Source organism: Eretmochelys imbricata, chromosome 1 (assembly GCF_965152235.1).
Source record: "Eretmochelys imbricata isolate rEreImb1 chromosome 1, rEreImb1.hap1, whole genome shotgun sequence".
NCBI classification, from domain to species: Eukaryota; Metazoa; Chordata; order Testudines; family Cheloniidae; genus Eretmochelys; species Eretmochelys imbricata.
Window position 1 is genome coordinate 267701202 of NC_135572.1, and position 21952 is coordinate 267723153.

At 48.6% G+C, this 21952-nt stretch overlaps 1 protein-coding gene across 3 annotated transcripts in view; it reads left to right on the top strand.

Annotated features, from left to right (window-relative positions):
* Window positions 1-21952, top strand: part of SGSM3 (small G protein signaling modulator 3) — a 61914-nt gene that overhangs the window by 19379 nt on the left and 20583 nt on the right. For 2 of the 3 annotated variants that reach the window (XM_077830408.1, XM_077830424.1), the window contains exons 3-11: window positions 3729-3815; window positions 12293-12378; window positions 14339-14405; window positions 16668-16876; window positions 17021-17128; window positions 18801-18944; window positions 19418-19613; window positions 20542-20687; window positions 21606-21833. In XM_077830408.1, coding sequence (XP_077686534.1) covers window positions 3809-3815; window positions 12293-12378; window positions 14339-14405; window positions 16668-16876; window positions 17021-17128; window positions 18801-18944; window positions 19418-19613; window positions 20542-20687; window positions 21606-21833 — 1191 coding nt within the window. In that variant the 5' untranslated portion in view covers window positions 3729-3808. Of the gene's footprint in view, window positions 1-3354; window positions 3430-3728; window positions 3816-12292; window positions 12379-14338; window positions 14406-16667; window positions 16877-17020; window positions 17129-18800; window positions 18945-19417; window positions 19614-20541; window positions 20688-21605; window positions 21834-21952 lie in introns of all 3 variants that reach the window. The other variant, XM_077830416.1, reaches the window with a different exon arrangement.

Genomic DNA, 21952 nt, shown 5'->3' on the forward strand with positions numbered 1-21952 from the left:
CAGAAATTCCTGCGCCTTTCTCCTATCTGCTCTTTCCTTCTCCATGCAGTCTGCCATATTCACCCTGCAGGCTGTCTGTTCAAGATCTGATGCAGGATCTCTCAGAACATGTCCTCCCACATCGTCTCTTTTTTCTCTTCCTTATCAGGGTCAGTCTTTCCGCTGCTGTGACGGTGTACCCCTCAAGGGCGCAACGGCTGCAGTGACAGATAAAACACACTGGTACCATTCTTGGTATTGTAGGTACGGAAAGTGAAACCTAAGATTCAGAACTTCCCCCTTTCCTTGCTCCCCTAAAATGTTAAACAAGACATGCTTATTGACACTTCTGCTTTGGAGTGATGGTGTCTGGTGCCCCCCTCAGTCAAACCATGGTGAGTATGACCTGCTGGGGTGAGGGAAACAATGAGGGAATTGCTTGCTTGCATGAAACTGAGTATAGAGCACTGGCACCATTTTCCACAGGTAGTGGTGATGTTAGCTGTTGTCTCACTCATGAGGGTAACAAAGGCAGAGAGATCACAGCTGCTCCTGGCAACCTGAAGTTGCCCTGGCCTGTATGCTGTTAACCTGTGTACTGCAGTGGTGCCTGCCGAAGTTATCACAGACAAGTGTGGGAAAGTGTTGTACCATGCAGGAAGAAATACAGTTGTCATCCCTAGAAATCTTTGGGAGAGGATTTGCCATGTATATGCATGGAAGCTTCATTGCGATCTCTCAGAGGATTCAAGGGACATTCCCTGTGTACATAAACATACTGCTCCACATGGTCCCCGACCGCCTAACTCTAGAGGGGAATGAAAAGCAGATAGCAACACTTCCACTCTTTGTTGCACCACTACCTCATGTAGTGTGAGTAAATTAATGAAAAGTTGATGGCCATGTCCTGCTAAGTTGGGGTTGCCATCGCTATAATGGGAAATTTATTTACACACTGTTAGCCGACGGCCAAGGATGTTTGGTGAGGTGCCAGCTATGCCCGTTTATACCATCCGTGACTTTAACCGCTAGGACGCACTGTCCCTTCGCGGCGGGCAGCCCGGGCTAGGCTGACGGATGCCCCAAGGTCCTAACCACCCGTGACTTTAACTGCTAGAGCTCAGAGCTCCTTCGCAGCGGGCAGTCAATACTGACTGACAGGTGCCCCAATGGCAGCACTAAGAGCCTCTCCACACCCGTGACTTTAACTGCTAGAGCTCAGAGCTCCTTCGCAGCGGGCAGCCAGGATTGACTGACAGGTGCCCCAAGAGTTTGCCCCGTGGAGGCGGCACAACTCAACGCTAGGCTCTTAGTACTCTCACCTAATGGCCAGGCTTTAGAGCCAAAATGGCTGAGGTTCTTTAATTGTGTTGGCTGCTTTACAGTAAACCAGAGAAAACAAGTCAGGCTTATGCATAAATGGTTACCAAAATTTATTAAGCTAGATTCTAATCATGTGGTTACAAAATTGCTAGTGCCTACTTATTTAAATGTAGAGATGTTACACACACAAACAAGTTACAAAACTGAAGCCACAATCCCAAAGAAAGAAAACAAAGTATAGAGCTCTATTTCAAAATATGTGTACACTAAAGATAGGAGATCAGGTGTGGGTGCTTCTTACCCTCCTTGCATCTCTCGATTCCAGCGGTGCCAAGCCAGGATCAGTCACTCAATTCCGCGGAAAGACGAATAAGGGACAAGGCGTAGGGACCCTCTTAGCTGCAGAAGCCTTGGGAGGCTGTCACTTATCTGACCAGCAGGTAGATAGTGAAAAGCACTCAAAAATCATGGTGCTGTAGGTCCCCTACTTATACCTCTGTACTCCTTTATTTTCTTTCTCCTTTCTTATGCCAAATTGAGGCTGGTCTGTCTGGGTGACGCCAGCTTTCGCAAGAGTAGTTTACACTTGCAAGGGAGAGAAACAATAAGTGTCGACTACTGGACATTTCTTTTATCAGGGTAAATATTTTCCCACCTAGGATGTTGGTGTGTGTCCATCACGCTATTTAGTAGGGGCTAAGAAGAGCCATGTCTGTCACAGGGCCTCTGCCTGCTGTGAGCTTAATCGTTGTATCTGTTCCCAGAGGCACATTGTAGCAGCACACCTGTGCTTTCACAGCTTCAAAGGCTGTGCTGAAATATATGTTAAGTGCCCTGTTCCGACTTCCTCCTGTGTTTCCAGCAATGCTGGTCTGAGGGGGGGGGGGGGCTGGCTGTCTGGCTACACACACTTACCCGAGATTCCCTCCCCTGCATAGAGCTCGACAGGAGAGACTAGCTGTACTGCGGTGAAGTCAAAAACAGGTCCTGAACTCTCGGTCATCTGTCCCCCATACTCCTCCTCCTCTTCTTTGCCCATCTCCTCCTCCTTGCTGTTCACGATAGGGGCTTGTTACTCAGGCTCTTCAGAGGCATCCACTGTGGTATGATGGGTGGCAGTGGGGGTCTCTACTAAATATGGCATGCAGCTCTTTGTAAAAGCATCAGGTCTGGGGCTCAGCTCCAGATTGACTGTTGGCTTTCCTGGCTTTCTGGTATGCCTGCTGGTCCCTGTCGTACCCCTTCTCCTGCGTTCCCTGAGCAATCTGCTCATAGATGTCAGTGTTTCTTCATCTGGATCGGAGCTGTGCCTGCACAGGCTCTTCTCCCCTGGCTCAGGAAATCCAGTGTTCCTGACTACTCAGGTAGGAGTGCATCTGGAGCGTGTAGCTGGCATGAGCAGTTGCACTCAACAGTGGAGAGCTGCTGGGTGTGCTCACCAAGCTAGGTAATTAGAAAAAGTCTTTTCAAAAATTTGCATGGCTTTAAGTGGGGGCCAGGGACCTTCCAGTCAATGTAACCTCTGGGCAGTGGAGCTAACAATTGTGACCAGAGCGGTCAGCACTGGGCATTGTGGACAGCTGCGGGAGGACTGTTAGGGTTGACATAAGTAATGTGGTGTCTTACACTTGTGCTGCATTGACCTCTACTCTGAGAGCTGGTCTTACTGTGTTGGCATAACAGAGCACTTAGATAGGTGGGAGACAAATTTAAGTGTAGAAACATGCATGATTAGGTCAACAGAAAGCAGCTTACATTGACCTAACGTTGTAGTGTAGACCAGGCCTCAGACTGTGTTGAGTGGTGAGACTCCCACTGCATCCCTTGGGGAGACTAATGCATAGCTTAATAGACCTCACTCTTATGAAATGTTTCTCTCTCTCTTATTACTCCTCGTTATGTCCCCTTGTACCATTCAGAACAATTCCTCTACAGCCTCAAGGTTTACACCCTTTTTATTGTGCAAGATATTCTAAAGCTTTCCCTGTAATTCCTGGTTTACGGTTAGCGGCGTTCCCTCCAGTCTTGAATCATGTTCTGAATTCCTTCCAGGTCATGTTTTCCTAGTGCCCACCACTGAATGCAGGATCCTGAGTGTGATGTAAAAGTAAACAAACAGCTTCTGTGGTGAGCGGCAACTTGATTTTTGACTTTCTTTTCCCTTTAAATCTGACATGATTTTAGTATCACAAGAATGGTGTAAAGAGATCATTTTACCGTTGCTCATATCCCTTTGTTACTCAGGTCAGAAAGGAATTTCCCTCAGGCCATGTGGGTAGGTCTTGGGTTGAGGGGATTTCATCTTGTGGAAAATTGGTGGGGGGTTGTTCATTAGGAGCAACCGGGACACAGTTGACCCCAGGTGTTGAATGAATACTCTCCTGATCACTTCTGTTTTTCTACCTTTATTTTTTTTTCTTGAGCAGAGCAGTGACCTGAGACTTTTTGGAAGGCAGCACGCCTAGAGATACACGTCGCCCTCCATCACGCACACTCCTCCAGCACCATGTCAGGTAAGTAGAGGATGCCAGGCCTTGGGGCATATTTTCCTGCCTATGTCTGAGGGCGGGACCAGCAACAATAAAGCTCTATTGAAAGAGCCTGTTTGTTCTTTTCACATAAACTGCTGCTGGTAAGCTACTGTCTCAAGGAACCATTTCCCCTTCGAGTGATGGTCCCCATTGTATTCCATTGTGGGTTTATGCATGCACCTGGAGTCAGAGAATCTGAAAGTAGCGTCTCTTGGTGCGTGAATGCGCCCTGGCTAACCTCATGCCTCCGACCAACGGGAAAAAGGGTCCTTCTCACCGCCACATGGTCTGGGTCAGAACCTCCCTGTGTTCATAGCTTTGGCGTCAACCTACAAAATAGGATTTAGATCTAGCATTGTTAATAGCTTTTAGCAGCTTATACAGTTTTATAATTTAGTGTTTTTATAGATGTTAGTGTTAGACTCTTTTCAAGGGGGAAACATCCACCTCCCCGTAGCCCTTATGGGTAGTGGACTATGCCCAAGACTCTGGCCTTCAAACTCTGCACTTCCTGCCTGCGATCCTTCTCAGTCAGGCGTGACCACCAGCACTGCCTGTACTGCCTTGGGGAAGCTCACGTTGCACTGAGTTGCAGTATCTGCTGGTCATTCCTCAATCATATCTGAGAAAGGTGGGAACTTCATCTTTGGAAATACCTCATGGAGAAGACCACGCGTCCTCAATCAAAATGCTGCAAAGTCCAAATCTAGTAGAAGTTTGTCAGGGATCAAAGAAACACTCTCATAAGCATTGAGAGTAAGTCTCCTTCTAAATCCACTTCAGAGAAGTCGGATGTGGCTCGGAGCAAGCCCATCAGCTTGGCCTAAGGGAACTTAGTATGTCCCAAGTCCCAGATGCATGACAAAAAAGCCCACAAACATTGGGCTACATCAGAACTGGCCTGCGATGGGTCAGTACTGTCATCCTGGGCACCTCCCAAGCCCCAGGATCTGCTGGCACTGACAAAGACTAATCATTGCCAACTTCACTTATCCATGGCACCATCTTCCTCAAAAGTAAAACAATCTCCTCTGGCTCCAGGAGCTCAGACAAATAGAACCCTTTTACACTGGGGAGAACTGAATCCATTGCTGCTCCACAGGATGTTTTTGCTCTCCCAGATCCAGAATCCCTTACTCCAATGGGTCCCTCTATCTCAAGAAAAATACGACAAGGAGAGTCAACCACTCCATACTCGGGATACAACTCCCCTCCAGCAACACTGATTGTATTGCCACTGGAAACAGAATTGGCCACCTCTTCCTCGGGAGACTCCAAACAACCTGATGAACCTTTGTTCTTCCATCCTACATATACTCTGCTGCCCAAAAGACTTATACCAGTTTGGGACCAATCTCCACCTCATCTAACTCAGAGCTGCTAATATCCCATGCCATAAGGGCCTCCATAACCCCATTAACACCTTCTACGGGCCATATTGGGGGTCTTGGGACCAGTACCCCTGCAGAGTTGGTCCAATCTGCTAGGGGAGTTGCCCCTTGCCTCCCCTCAAAGAGGACGCTCAGATCTGCCCCTGGATCCTACAGAGGAGGAGGAGCAATACACTCCAGATCTGGTCATTCAGCTGGAATTAGTAAGAGTGCCTTCTTCATCTCCAGACGAAGCAGTGAACACTTTGTCTCCTTCTCCCCATAGTGACCTCAAACAGTTCCAGGACCTTCTTTACAGATTTGCGACAGAACTACACATTCCTCTTGAAGAAGTCCAGGTCTCCCACCACAAACTCCTAGATGTCCTCCACTCATCTGGATCCAACAGAACAGCACAGCCTGTTAATGAAGCCATACTGGAGCCAGCTAAGATGGTCTGGCACATACCTGCCACGTGTGCTCCCATCCCAAAGGGGTCAGAGAAGTGTTATTACGTGCCAGCCAAAGGGACAGAATTTTTGTTTTCTCACCCCACTGCCAACTCACTGGTCATCAGGCTGCTTCTGAAAGGGTTGAACCGCAACACTGCTTGTCTACTCCTGCAGATAAAGAGGACAAGCGTCTGGACCTGCTGGGGAGAGAGTTCTTTTCATCATCTAGTCTCCAGTTCAGGCTAGCCAATTACCAAGCACTAATGGCGAAGTACAACTTCCTGAACTACTCCAGGCTTGCAGAGTTTACTGACAGTTGTCCACAACAGGACAGAGCTCATTCTAGGCTCTGATAGATGAAGGCAAACTGATAGCCAAGACCGATCTCCGGTCCACAGTTGATACAGCTGACATCTCTGCTAGAGCTATGACCTACCGCCATTGTTCTGCATAGGGAGTCATGGATCCATGCATCAGGATACCCTAGGGTGGTCCAGAATAATGTCAAGGACCATCCCTTTGATGAATCGCAGCTCGTCTGATGAAAGACCGACAAGTCCCTCCATACCTTGAAGAACTTTAGAGTTACCCTTCACTCCATGGGCATATACATGCTTGCCCCTAACAGGAAGTTTCACTGCCAGTCATCTAGACCTAGGCCTATGGCTCAACAGTTTTTCCACCAGAGGCCCTATGAACCACCACACAAGAGGCAGAGGATTCAAAAGACCTGCTTCCCCCCACCCTCTGCACCCTATCTTCGCCTCCAGCTAAACATTATTTTTGATGGAAGCTCGAGAGCTGTGAACCACTAAGCCCAATACCTTCCAGCCCCCTCCTCCCCATCATTTGGGGGTCATCTAGCACTCTCTTTCAACACATGGAGTGCAATAACTGACAAGTGAGTGCTGAACAAATCCTCCACTCCGGCTATACAATAGAGTTTACATCCCTGCCTCTCCAAAGCACCCCCATCCCTACCCTCCTTCAGGGACCACTCTCACAAGAGTATTCTCAAACAAGATATGGACTCCCTATTGGAGCAAGGAGCAATAGAACATGTCCCTCCTCAACACCAAGGGAGCAGGTTTTACTTGACTTCCTGGTACCTAAAAAGAAGGGCGACTGGAGACTACTCAGTGTCCGCCGTCTCAACCACCTAATTCACAAATTCAGGTTTTGCATGGTCACGTTGGCATCTATAATCCCATCTTTATAAAAGGACATTGTTTATGGCTCTCAGCATGAAGGACACCTACTTTCATGTAGACATTCACCCTGCTCACAGACTCTTCAGATTCACAGGGGCTCTGACCATTTTCAATAGAGTGCTCCCTTTTGGCATAGCAACTGCCCCCAGAGTCTTTACCAAAGTATTCTCAGCAGTGACAGCTCATGTCAGATATCTTGGTCTCATTGTCTTCCCCCACCTCAATGACTGGCTCCTTATCACTAAGTAAGGCCAGGAGGCGTGTGTTCATCAACTTCTATTATGCTGCACCCCTTCTCCTCACTGAGGGTCAGTGTAAATGCCAAAAAATGTGATTTTACCCCTATACAATTTCTGTATTGGGGTCACCTTGAATTCTATCACTGAAAGAGTGTACTTGCCCAAGGGCAGGTTCTAGACCATGAACAATATTATAGCCCAGGTACCAGTCAAGACATGTCTGCCTCTTAGGTCATATGGCCTCATGCACTTACGTTACCCCGTTCGCAGGATTCCACCTTCGCTGCCTTCAGACATGGCTGCAGTTGGTATACTCGCCAAACCGCCTTCCCATGAACTTAATGGTAACCCTTCCCGCCAAGGTGCTATCTTCCCTTCTATGGTGGACAAATCCTCACCAGGTATCTGTGTACATCCCCTTTCTGCCTTCCTCACCGGACAGGACCATTATTACAGATGCATCCCTATTATGTTGGGGAGTCTACATTAACATGCATAGCACAAGGTACCTGGACATTTCGCAAGTCCAGGATGCACATCAATATCCTGGAATTGTGAGCAGTCCTTTCTTCCATTCATCCACACTCATCGTGTCCTTATAATATCAGACAGCCTTACAACTTTCTCCTACATCAACAAGCAGGGAGGAGCAAGATCCATCCCCTTGTGTGCAGAAGGGGTCAGCCTATGGAACTGACATGTCAGCAATCAAATCATCCTATCAGCAGCCCACCTTCCAGAGAAACAAAATGTGCTTACAGACTCCTTCAGCAGACATTTTGCAGTCGACCACAAGTGGGAGCTCCACGACTCAGTACTGCACAATATTTTCACTCTATGGGTATCCTCAACCAGGGATCTGTTCGCCTCTCAAACAAACGGGAAATGCATCACATATTGCTCTAGAAGAGCCTTAGGTCACCACTCCCAGTGTGACACTCTACTTCTTTCTTGGTCGGACCAATTGAACTATGCCTTCCCTCCGCTACTGTTCTGCCACAAGTTTTATGCAAAGTCCGGCAAGACAAGGCACAGATTATCCTGGTCACTCCCTACTGGCCCAGACAGTTTTAGTTTCCCAACCTCCTATGCAAGTCATACCAAGTACCAATCATCCTCCCAATGTTTTCATAGCCCGTGACCCAGTGGAGAACGGTAAGATCGAGCAGCCTGACCAGTGTCTGCTTCACCTGACCAGTTGGTATTTGGATGGGCATCATCCTTAGAACGTTCATGTTCCCCAGCTGTACAAGACATGCTTTCTAACAGTAGGAAGGACTCTACTAGAAGATGTTACTTAGCTACATGGAGGCGCTTTTCTTCTTGAGCACATCAGAAGCACAGAAATCTGCAGAAACTGCAGATATTCCTCTCATCTTAGTCTATATCCTTTCTCTAAAGATACCAGGCCTGTCCATTACCTCCTTGCGAGTCCATTTGGCAGTGATCAGTGTATTTTGTCCACCTTCTCAGGGCTGCTTTGTCTTCGCACACCCACTGATCACCAGGTTCTGGAAAGGCCTAATTAGAACATTCCCGCCTATTCAGAATCCTGCTCCTCACTGGGACCTGAACCTTGTTCTCTCAGCTCTTACAGGGCCACCCTTTGAACCTTTAGCTTCTTGCTGCACATCTCTCCATGAAGGTTGCATTCCTTGTCGCCATCACCTCAGTCAAAAGCATTGGCTAGCTTGGAGCAATGATGGCAGATACTCCTTACACTGTATTCCGTAAGGATAAGGTTTCGTTGCGTTTACACTTAAATTCTCCCCCAAAAGTAATTTCAAAATTTCATCTAAACCAGTGGATTCACTTAACTGTGTTCTGTCCGAAACTGCATCCTTCCTCAGAAAAACAGAGACTCCACTCCCTCAGTGCTTGGCAGGGCTTGGATGTTAACCTGAAAAGAACAAAACCAATCAAGATGCTCCTGAGGCTATTGGTTGCTATAGCAGAAAGCATGAGGGGACACTGCATCTCCACTTAGAGAATCTCTGAATGGATCTCTGGCTGCATTCTATTCTGTTATCTATTGAACTTTCCTCTCTTGCCTGGGTAAGAGCTCATTCCACAAGAGCACAAGCAACAGCTATGGCATCACTTCAGGAGGTACCCCTCCTTGGCATCTGTAAGTAGCCACTTGGGGCTCTGTTCACACATTTGTGAGACATTATGCCCTGGTGCAGGACTCCTCTGCCGATGCTTCCTTTGGGACGGTGATCCTTTGCTCAGCCCTACCATCTATCTCCTCACACCCTCTTCCTATTTAAGTACTGCTTGTCACCCACAATGGAAAACAATAGGGATCATCACTCAAAGAATAAGGGGAAGTTACTTACCTGTAACTGGAGGTTCTTTCAGATGTGTGGTCCCTACCTGTATTCCACAACCTGTCCTCCTTCCCCTCTGCTTTGGATCTTCTCTGATTTGTGCTAGAGAAGAAACTGGGCAGATGATCAGTCTGCCCCACGCTTTAGCCCGTCGGTCTGGCGCATGCGCAGACCAGTGGACACTGCTTTCAAGTTCTATGGCTCCGAGCGCATGGTGTGCATACGTGAACCCACAGTGGAATACAGATAGGGACCGTGCACCTCGAAGAACCTCCAGTTAGAGGTCAGTAATCAGAGAAATTCATTTATTTTAATGTGCTGCTTTGGTTGGGAGACCAACTGTAAAAATGCCTCTTCCTTCCCTCAAGATGATCCTGCCCATGTTCAATTGGTATTAATCCAGTTCTCCTCACCACACCACATGGAGCCCTGCAGAAGCTGCCCTAGCCATGGGACATAGAGGGAGAGAGGCTGAGATCTATTCTGCTTCATGCATCATCATCACCGCTTTGCTCAGCTCTGTTCCTATCCAGGATCTTTCCCTCATGGTGGATTTGATGTTGTATGAATACAAAAAGAAGAAAAAACTTTTTTCAGAGATGTGTACCGGAAGTTCTCTCCCGCTTTGCTCCAACTGCCAGCTGATCCGCCTGGGGTGGGAAGGAGTGTGAGGGGTGGTGAAGCCTTGTACGTCTGAGCCTTTCAGTCCAAGCCTTAGTAAACTGTGGCCATGTCTACACTAAAGGTGTGATAGTGGCACACCTACACAGCTGTAGTGTAAGCTCTTTCCACAGTGACTGAAGGGGTTTTTTTGTTGTGGTAAATAATCATAGAAGATTAGAGTTGGAAGAGACCTCAGGAGGTCATCTAGTCCAACCCTCTGCTCAAAGCAGGGCCAACCCCAACTAAATCATCCCAGCCAGGGCTTTGTCAAGCTGGGCCTTAAAAACCACTAAGGATGAAGTTTTCACCACCTCCCTAGGTAACCCATTCCAGTGCTTCACCACCCTCCTAGTGAAATAGTTTTTCCTAATATCCAACCTAGATCTCCTCGACTGCAACTTGAGACCATTGCTCCTTGTTCTGTCATCTGCCACCCCTGAGAACAGCCTAGCTCCATCTGCTTTGGAACCCCCCGTTCAGGTAGCTGAAGGCTGCTGTCAAATCCCCCCTCACTCTTCTCTTCTGCATACTAAATATGCCCAGTTCCCTCAGCCTCTCCTCATAAGTCATGTATCCTAGCCCACTAATCATTTTCATTGCCCTCCACTGGACTCTCTCCAGTTTGTCCACATTCTTTCTGTAGGGTGGGGGGGGGGCCCAAAAGTGGACGCATTACTCCAGGTGTGGCCTCACCAGTGCCGAATAGAGGGGAATAATCACTTCCCTGGATCTACTAATGCAGCCCAATATGCCGTTAGCCTTCTTGGCAACAAGGGCACCCTGTTGACTCATATCCAGGTTCTTGTCCACTGTAATCCCCTTGTCCTTTTTTGCAGAACTGCCGCTTAGCCAGTTGGTCCCCAGCCTGTAGCAATGCATGGGATTCTTCCATCCTAAGTGCAGGACTCTGTACTTGTCCTTGTTGAACCTCATCAGATTTCTTTTGGCCCAGTCTTCCAATTTGTCTAGGTCACTCTGGACCCTATCCCTACCCTCCAATGTATCTCTTTTCCCCCCAGCTTAGTGTCATCTTCAAAAATCCACCTCTCTGAGTGGAAGTAGCTAGATCAACAGAAGAATTCTTCCGTTGACTTAGCTGTGTCAGCATAGACACAGCACTCCGAGGGTGTGCATTCTGAGTGCCATAGCTATGCTGACTTAACTTTTAGGTGTAGACCAGGGCTGTATCCCCTTCCAGCAGGGACAGTCTCGGATTCTCTCACCCCACATTCACAATCCTTCCCCATCTCCCTTTTACTCCCCTCACAACAGTTCCTTCTGTTCCATCCATCCGTGGTGGAGGTGCTGCTGGACAACTGCAGCAGAGCAAACCACTTACCCAGAGCTGTGATGCTCCCAACTGAACAGTGCAGGGGTTGAGTCTGATTAGTGAACATAGCTCCTTTTTCTTTTAAATGAGGAGCTATGGAATGGGACTAAATCTGGCTTTAGGTTTTTTGTTTTTACTGTAACTGCAGTTTCAGCCACTGCTGGTTGAACTCCCACTACAAACTCTGAGAGGAGGTTAGATTTATCCCAACCCCTCAGTTCTACTGGAGCTGCCTCCTCTTGGAAGAGACAGATTTGGGGTCTATGTAGATACCATCAGCTCACAAGTTAAACTGGTCTGGATGGCAAAGCTCCAAGAAACTCCAGTTGCGGTGGGAATTGGACTGGTGACTCAGCAGGTGGTAGTTGTTGCTCCATGAAGATTGAACAAATGCTCCAATGTGGCACATGGGGATGGTGTTTAGTTATGTTTCAGATGAGCCCTAAAATCACAATGAGACATGTTCATTTCACTTCCCTGAATACTCTCTCCATTATCCCTAGGATACCTGATTTTGCCCTTGTGTGCCTTTACTTAGTCATTAAAATTTCTGAAATGCTGGTATAAAAAGTTTGCCTCATGTTCCATCCTAGATATGCTCCCTTTTAGTGGGAGTGACACTTACCACTCTGAGTTCCCGAGGGATGAAAGAGGCTACAGGAAACATAAGCTGATCCTGTTGGCTTCCTTGGGCAATGGTCGCACAGTTACTAAGGTGATGAGAGCTGTATAAATACCTAGGTGCCATTGTAGCCACCTGACATCTCACTGAATTTGTCGGCTGTCAGTGTTAGGTGTTAGTTAATATCTGCTAAGCTGCTCCTTGTTCTTAATTATTGTGTGTGTTGATCCCTTTGTATTTAGGAAACTACACCCCCTCTTCTGGGGGCCCCTTCTCGGCTCTCACCCCCAGCATCTGGCCACAGGAGATCCTGGCAAAGTACACCCAGGTACAGCGGGGAGAGGGGAGGGGAGAACACAGTTAGTATCTGCTTTTTTCTCTTCGCTGGTAGAGTAATAAATGTGAAGTGTTGCTGCTGGTTTACTGGACTCTTAATGCTGCAGGGAAGGTGCAGACTTTCTCTTTCCCCCCAAAACTGTTCTAAGCAATGAGCTGACATTTAAATTCTGTGTTTGAAGCTGCAAACAGCTGGGTCTTGCTGGTTAAACTAAGTTTTGGGTAGTGAGCGCAGCCTCTGCTGAACAGAGCCAAGGGGACACCCAGAGCCTGAAGAAACCTCTGTGGATCATTTCCCTGCTCTTTTGCAACTCTTGCACAATTGTAAAAGTGGTGGCATTTTACGATACAGAGAAGGCTCTTTTTAACCATCCACCAGTCAGTCATGGGTTCCACAGCCCTGTGTGGACTAATCCATTGTCGGAAAAGCTAAACCAGAGCATGTCACTGTGGGGGGAGTTAAGGGATGAGTGTAGAGCTTTGTAACCCGCCAGTAATGTTTGTTAAAGGCAAGTGAGTCATGGAGCCTGGTGGTATGGGCTTCTGAGCCTGTTTCTCAGAGACTCGTGCAGTGAAAGAGCATGTATATCTGTGGGGCTACCTGTGTGCCTTGGGGGGAGCACACATAGGGACCTTTGTTAGGGGTGCACTGACTGACTGGTGCCAGTCTGTGCTGTGGGGGGATGCAAGAGTGATAGTGTTAGGAGTGCACAATTGAGCAGTTGTTAGGAGTCGGTTGAGTTAGGCTTTGTCTACACATGGGATTAGCCCTGATTTCAGCCTCCAGCATAGCTGCACCTGTGCCAACCCCTGGAGCATGGGTTCCCAAACTGTGGTACGCATACCCCTGGGGGTACATGCAACATCTCGGGGTACATGGGAGAAATTGTGTAATGGTGGATTTTATTTGTGAATTCTTTTATTTATTGCATTTTCAAAATAGACTACTCAGATGAAGCTTTAAAACTGTGAGGGAATTTGTTATATAAAATACGGTAGTTAATTTACTTCAAGATATACCCATGAGAATACAGAGACATTGACGTACAGAGCCCTCACCTCCAATCACCGTACAGCGTGCGTTCAGTTGCCCAGCAAGCGTCCAGTCTAACTGAGCTCAGAACTTAGGGGGGTTTTTTGGTTGTATACGTCACACTATAACTACAGCTGTATGTAACAGTGAAGTATGGACAGATGGCTAAGGACAGGTAATGTTAAGAAGAACACACAAAGTATCAGTGATGAGAAGGGTAGGGGCACGCAAGCAGCTGGTAGATCTGGAAGCAGACACACAATAAGAAAAGTTTGGGAACCTCTGCTCTAGAATAAGCAAGGAAAGCTGGTATTTGTGCTGTGGAGCTGAAAGAACCTCTGACTGAAACCAGGACAGGCTCCACCAGCTTAGCCTGCCTACCCTGATGGTTTGCACTGGTACAGTTGCATTGGTGGCTGGAATGTAGACAGGGTCTTGGAGGGGCAGTGGCCAGGGGTGCATACACAGGATAATGAAGGGCTAACTGTGTTAGAGGAGCACCTATGGGGGGGCTGTGTTAGGGTGCATTCCCAGGAGTTCCCATACATGTGGGGATTGTCTCAGAGTAGTGAGCCAGATCCACTGCCTCTCCCAAGCAGATGGTATGGCTCCTTTCCATAATGAGAAGCCAGGGTAGAGCAATGTGGGTGGGGAATCAAGGCAGAATCTATTGAAGAGAAGCCAACGCCCTTTCCTCACTGTGTAGTGGGGCTAGGTTAACATATTTTGCCTGTTGAACAGGGCACTGTGGTTCAGGACGGGGATGAAGGTCTTAGTGTGCATCCCAGGAGCTGGGAGTGCTCCTCCCTTACTGGGGCCCAGGCAGTGACGCAGTCTGGCACTCTAAGCAGGTGCCCCACCTAGTGGCCAAATGATGGAAATCAGTGCTATCTCTACTTTCTCTCTCTCACACCCCCAGAAAGAAGAGTTGGTGGAGCAGCCAGAATTCCGGTACGATGAATTCGGCTTCCGAGTGGATAAGGAAGGTAAGGCTGCCCCCACACTCTTTCTGGGACCATTTTATCCCCATGGCACCTCATGCGATAGGATCTCCCTTCCGCTCTCTGCGATGTCTTCAGTTCCCAGCACTATCCTGACTTCAGATTTTTTTTTAGGGGTGTGCTTTAAAAGTGTTGGCCCTCTTGGAAAGTGATGTCTAAAATGCTGGAGCGCTGGCCCAGCACAGTCTGTGACCCCAGTATAACTTTGCCATCATGAGGCAGGGAAAGTGTGTTTCGCTGGTACATTGTTGCTGCAGGAGGGGGAGGTACAGTTGTTGCAATTCACTGAGCAATATGTGCTGTGGTAAGTAGCACTATAGCTTTTCAACAGTGCGATGCAGAGCACTTACAGTGAAACCCAGTGACCTTTCAGACCTTCTATCAAAGCACCTCTGGTTTCCATCCCAAGGTGGGCAACTGTGATAGGTTATTCTACCCATCCAGGTGATGGGAAATCCCCCGGCAGCTTCGCCAAGGGTGCCTGAGTAGGGACAGGTTTCAGAGTAGCAGCCATGTTAGTCTGTATTCGCAAAAAGAAAAGGAGGACTTGTGGCACCTTAGAGACTAACCAATTTATTTGAGCATAAGCTTTCGTGAGCTACAGCTCACTTCATCGGATGCATAAGCTTTCGTGAGCTACAGCATGCATCCGATGAAGTGAGCTGTAGCTCACGAAAGCTTATGCTCAAATAAATTGGTTAGTCTCTAAGGTGCCACAAGTCCTCCTTTTCTTTTTGAATAGGGACAGAACCAGCAACCTGCTTCAGCTGCACACCTTGCAGGAATGGAGGACCAATCAGAAAGGGGTTAAAATGGCTGGAGAACCCATGCAGCTGGGCATTAATTATGGAGGCAGCTGCCATGGCTAAAGAGGAGGAAAAGAAATGGAGTGGCTAGCAATGGGAAGATTCCTGGTCGCCATCTGAGGAGATGTCACATTGCATTGCTGTACCCTGGAAAGGGGAAAACTAATTTGAACAAGATTGGCCCCCTGGAAAGGGCAGGAGGAGGCTGTGTTTTCTATGTCAGTGGTTCTCAACCTTTCCAGACTACTGTGCCCCTTTCAGGAGTCAGATTTTTTTCTTGTGTACCCCAAGTTTCACCTCACTTAAAAATTACTTGCTTACAAAATCAAACATAAAAATACAAAGGTATCACAGTCACACTAGTACTGACAAATTGCTGACTTTCTCATTTTTACCATATAATTATAAAATAAATCAACTGGAATATAAATATTGTACTCACATTTCAGTATATAGTATACAGAGCAATATAAACAAGTCGTATGAAATTTTTGTTTGTACTGACTTTACTGGTGCCTTTTATGTAGCCTGTTGTAAAACTAGGCAAATATCTAGATAAGTTGATATACCCCTTGGAAAACCTCTACGTACCTCCAGGGGTATGTGTATCTCTGGTTGAGAACCACTGCTCTACGTGCCTGTGTGCGGAGCACTGGGGGAGGCACCCCAGGGACAGCGACACAGGTAGAGGCGTATGGCAAAGGGAGTGTCTGTTCTTCTACAGCATATTATAGATTCATGGATATAAATGCCATTCTGGTCACCTACCACCTCCTGCATAGTACAGGCCACAGAACCGCACCCCTGCAATTCCTGCTTCAAGCTCCTATCCTGTGGCTGAGCCAAAACATATATTTTAGAAAGCCAGTCTTGAGTGAAGAATGCCAATAACAGTGAATCCCTGACTTCCCTTATTAAGTTTCTTCAATGGTTAATTAACCTCACTGTTAAAATTTTGCACCTTATTTCTAGCCTGAACTTACCTGGCTTCAGCTTCCAGCCATTGGATCTCGCTATGCCTTTGTCTATTAGATTAAAGAGCCTTATTAAATACAAAGTTACAAAATCCAGTGGGACAGCCGCTGCCAGGCTCTCATTTAACTTTGATGACCCAGTGTTTGGCTGGCTCACGTTTTGAATAGGCACATATGAGTCCCAGCCTTCTCTATCTTGGGGTTTCAGTGTGGTTTGCTTGTGACCACACAAGCGGTGCTGGGTGGCGAGTGCAGTTTGAATCCAGGCTGTCACTGCTGTGATGCAGGGCACATGCATCTGAATCCCTAGCACCGCCACCAGTGCACAGGCTCAGATATTTTTCTCTGGCTTTTTCAGCTACAGAAGACAGATCTCTCCGTTTCTGTCTGTCACTGGTCCCCGCCTAGTCCCTTTCTTTCTTGTCTGTTTCTTTGCCTTCTCTGCCTTCCCCTGTCTCCTGATGCAGATGGCGCTGAGCCGAACTCCAGCAAGCTGCTAGGGATTCCGCTGACAGAGGAGCCACAGCAGAGGCTGAAGTGGCAGGCCCACCTGGAATTCACGCACAACCACGACGTGGGGGACCTCACCTGGGACAAAATCGAGGTCACGCTGCCAGGTTCGGACAAGCTGCGCTCACTGGTACTGGCTGGCATACCACACAGCATGAGGCCTCAGGTGAGGCGCTGGGGCACAGTCACGAGAAGGGGAAGCAGGGAGTATGAAATGAGAGACCAGTTCCTGTTGGTTTCACTTCTTGGTTTGTTGTGGTTGCGTTTTGACCGCTCTTCACCCTTTCTTTTCATGTCCCCAATTCTCCAGCTGTGGATGCGTCTCTCTGGGGCCCTGCAGAAGAAGAGGAATTCGGAGATGTCCTACCGAGACATTGTGAAAAACAGCTCCAATGATGAAACTATCTCTGCCAAACAGGTCGGGAGCCTGCCTGATGCCCACGCTCCAGTGCTTGGGGTGGAAACATGGTGATCTGTTGTACTGGGGGGATGACGAATTTGCTTAATGCCTGCAGGGACAGATGAGGGGGGAGGAGAGGTTGGACTATGCTACTCGTTAATTTTTCTCATCCTTTATTAGGAAGGTAGTTTGAGGGGCTCAATTCGCCTTCCCAAGAGGGGAGGGGAAAAGATTTAGTCAGCACCCACACTGTCCTCAGGCTGTGATGGTTTCTGTGTACATTGGGCAGACAGCTCTGCTGTGAATATATGTATGTGAATCATGCCTAGGTACAAACACTGACCAAGATACTAAAGAGTAGGGCCCTACTACTACAAATCCATGGATATGAAAAATGCGTCAGGGACCGTGAAATCCGGTCTTTTTTGTGCTTGTACCCTATACTATACATATTTCACATGGGAGACCAGCGTTTCTCAAGTTGGGGGTCCTGACCCAAAAGGGAGTTGCAGGATGGTCACAAAGTTATTTTAGGGGGGTTGTGACATTGCCACTCTTACTTCTGCACTGCCTAGAGAGCTGGGCAGCCGGAGCGCAGCGGCGGTAGGACGGGCGTCCAGCTCTGAAGGCAGCACTGCCATCAGCAGCAGCGCAGAAGTAATGGTAGCAATACCGCAACCCTCCTACAATAACTTTGAGACCCCCACCCCCAACTCCTTTTTGGGTCAGGATCCCTATAATTACAACACCCTGAAATTTCAGATTTAAATATCTGAAATCATGAAATTTACGATTTTTAAAATCCTATGACTGTGAAATGGACAAAATGGACCATGAAGTTGGTAGGCCCTACTAAGGAGGGAAGGGAACCCTGGGACTGAAATACCCCCAGCAGGTGCATGCCCTATTCAAGTGGCAGCAGCTGTCTCCCAGGGTTTTGTCTTTCCTCCTGAATCCTGAGGGCTCAAGGTGCTAGCAAGGCTGGGACAGGGAATTTCCTCCCTTCCCTCCCCTCCCCTCCCCTCCCCTCCCCTCCCTTCTGTAATACTGTTATAGCCAAACTCTATCTGTGCCCCAAACTCGCCAAGCTCCTGGGGTAACAAATCAAAATCATCTGACAGAGGGAGGGACTGAACAGTTCAGGGGATTTGGCCTGTGATATGGAGCCTTTATACTCACAATTGCCAACTGCAGTCAAGCCCAGGCTCTTGCTGTCTGATCGTGGTTTGGTGGCCTGCCTGAAATGGGCGGGGTGGGGTGTCTTCACTCCAGATCCCGGTGGATAAATGTCCACTTTGCAAACCCCAGCAGCACAGACTGTACTAATTGGCCACCTTGCTGCCATTCTCAGGGGTGACACCAAGAACCGAATGGGTCAAGGAGTATGAAGTCCCCTCTCGTCCCTCAGGTCAGTCCCTCCGAGGCAGAGTTTAGGTACCTTGGCGAGTGTTTCTGAGAAGTTGCTCTGTCCCTGGCTAAGCTGTCCTGGGGGTAAACAGAGGCCTTCAGGTTCCAGATGGTGCCAGTCCAGGACCTTGCACTGGCACCAAATGTATTTTAAAAGGGTGTGAGGAAGGCAAGGGAGTGTGTGGCCAGGGCAGGGCATCAGGGAGGCCAAGGGAGCAGGAGGCTGTTAAGCAGATTACATGATCTGAGTCTGAAGCAATTGTTTGTGACGGGTGCTTGCCAGATCGAGAAGGACCTGCTCCGCACCATGCCCAGCAATGCCTGCTTCTCCAACATGAACAGCATCGGGGTGCCACGACTGCGCAGGATACTCCGGGGACTAGCCTGGCTTTACCCAGAGATCGGATACTGCCAAGGCACCGGCATGGTAATTTCACTTGCCCCTGCTTTGTGTTACTTCATTAGGGATCATTCTTTCCGCAGTAGGTGAGTCAGAGCAGCTGATTTCAGCCAGCTTCAGTGCAGCTGGGCACCATGCGAACCAAATTAGGTCAGGGGAACAGACCAAATGGAGCCATTTCTCGGGGCAGGAGAAATGGAAGGAGTAATTCTGCACACGGACGAAACTAATCTGTTTGTGGAGGGAGAGTGATATTGTTTGTTTGATTGACATGAGACTTGGCTGATGTGACTGAAATAGCAAAGAATCTCTTCGGGTGGAGTGTAAAAGAAATTCCACCAATGGGAGAAAGCAAAGCAAAGCTTCTGGGTGTGGAAATGAGGGATGTTTCCATCTCCTAAACTCTAGACTTTGTCCAGGTTCCATTCCACCTAAGCACCAGTGAATGTCCCATTTAGTGCAGGCTTGGAATGAACATCTCTGTTTCCCCTTCTCACTAGGTGGCGGCTTCCCTGCTGCTCTTCTTGGAGGAGGAAGATGCCTTCTGGATGATGTGCGCCATCATCGAGGACTTGGTACCTGCCTCCTACTTCAGCACCACGCTGATGGGAGTGCAAACCGACCAGCGTGTCCTACGCCACCTCATCGTGCAGTACCTGCCACGGCTGGACAAGCTCCTGCAAGAGCATGACATTGGTAAAGGGGCCCCTAAGGCCATTGAATCTTTTGACCCAGGGTGCTGCTTTCAGCCTGCAGGCATGACCCAGGCTCATGCGTATGTACGTGCATGCGTGTGTGTGCAGATTAGCGAGCCCTATGTACTGCACAGCACCTTAAACTGAAATGATATGGTAGGAACCCCACAATTGTGAGGCTACTCCCACAATACCCCTCTCCAGCTGAATACACTCAATAAAGTGTCCCTTGGTTCACATGGCAGTGATGAAGTCAGCGTATTCCTGTTACTCCATACTCTGTTTGATATGCTGCAGGGCTTGACGATGCAGAGCTGCAGCATTGTGGTTGTGTTTTGGGGAGAAGCTGTAGGTTTCAGGGTTGGACTCAACTTACCGGAGGGCTTTTCTCACCCAAGGATGCCTGGGAGTCTTGTGTTTGCGGTTTTTTGACAACCAGGAGGTCATGGAGGCTTTGGCACTGGGACAGGGGGAGATGCATCTCTCCCTCTCTCCTGTTTGGGGGACACAGGGAACGGGGAGTGACAAACTTTTGAGGAGGGGGAGTTTTGAATTCCTGGTGTGTGGCTGTACGTACGTGCGCACAGTGTCCCATGTGGTTTTGGATGTTCTGACTGAGACTTGTTTAAAGGGGGCACTGTCCTATCTTAGGTCCCAAGAAGATGACCTTATTCCTGTGACTGTTTTATTTTACTAAACACAACGCATGTGAGCCTCTCCCCACCCCTCTCCCCGGAGCTGTTCATGCTCTGACTGATGTCAACAGAGTTGTCCTCCTTTATCGTCACGGTACCTGGAGAACCCCCTGGGAATGAGGAGTAGTTGAGGGTGTCCCTTTTGGGCTGGGAGAGCGGTTCTGTGCAGGCTCTCTTCCTCTGTGGTCACCCGATCACCTGTGTCACATTCCCTTTCTGTCTCTTCATACACAGAGCTGTCCCTGATCACCCTGCACTGGTTCCTCACGTGCTTCGCTAGCGTTGTGCATATCAAACTGCTGCTGCGCATCTGGGACCTCTTCTTCTACCAGGGTTCGCTAGTGCTCTTCCAGGTCACCTTGGGCATGCTCAGTATGAAGGTAACAACCACCTCCTGTACCCTGATTTCTAGCAGCCTGGCTTTCTCTTCAGGAAGGAGGAAGAAAGAGGATTCTAGGGGTGGGGACCTCCTGTACCCACTGGTTGTACAGGGGAGCGAGAGCCGCCATCTTGATTTCCTCAGAATCTGGGGATGTGAAGAGTGTCCTGGCAGAAGGTCAGTCAGCAATCCATTGTTTGAGATTTGGGAGACTCAGTCAAGAAGATGGCTTCCCGTTCCTGCTCTTTTTCCCCTCACCTCCACTCCCCATGTCTCACCATCACCCTCCCTCATTTGCTACACCACTCTGACTCCTGAGCCGAGAGTAACACAGACTGGAGACTTGTCCTGCCCTACCTGGATCTGGAGAGCTCTTTGTTTTTTACTACCTGTGGATGGGGATGTAAAATCAAGGTGCTGACCATTTGGGGATGATAAAAGATCCTTTGGTGCTGTTCGCACAAGTCCGAGGGTGTGAGCCCTGTTGTCCTGGCCACATTTAATTTGGGTGATTACATTTGGCCACCCTAAACTTTCTCCCATTCAGAATTCAGGGGAAGTTATCCTGTGACTCACTTGTATAGTATTGCTGGTGCAGGATGGCGATTGTGCAGCACCCTGAGGTGGCTGCATTTCCGTGGTGGATGAAGTGATTTCTGGATATGTCTCTGGTATAATGTGCTGTGGGATTCTTTGGTATGAAAGCGCTAGAGCAGTGTGAGATGCTGCTGCTATCTCCTGACCAAGCAGCTTGGACTTTTTCTTACTGAAACTTTAAAGAAGAAATCTAGTTGCTCCTGAGGTAAATTTTGGGCCTAGACTGCATTCTGAGGTGTAAGCAGGGCTTTTAGCAGTCCTAGTGAGTGTCACTGACATGCTCAGCATATTATGTATGTGTGGGTTCTCCCCATTCCCGCAGGAAGATGAGCTAATCCAGTCGGAGAATTCTGCCTCCATCTTCAACACTCTCTCGGACATCCCGTCTCAGATCGAGGACGCGGAGGTGCTGCTGCGGGAGGCCATGCGCGTCGCTGGCTCACTGACAGACATGGCGGTGGAGACCCAGCGCCGCAAGCACTTGGCTTACCTCATCGCTGACCAAGGGCAGCTACTCAACCCCAGCGCCGCTGTCAATAATCTATCCAAGGTGAGTGCACAGAGCCCTGCCCATCTGGGCTGTTAGGGACTGCAGATCCCCTTCATGACACTGCCTTCTGGGCTAGCTGGTCATTCACCCTTATAACACTCTGTTAGCATGAGGCCACC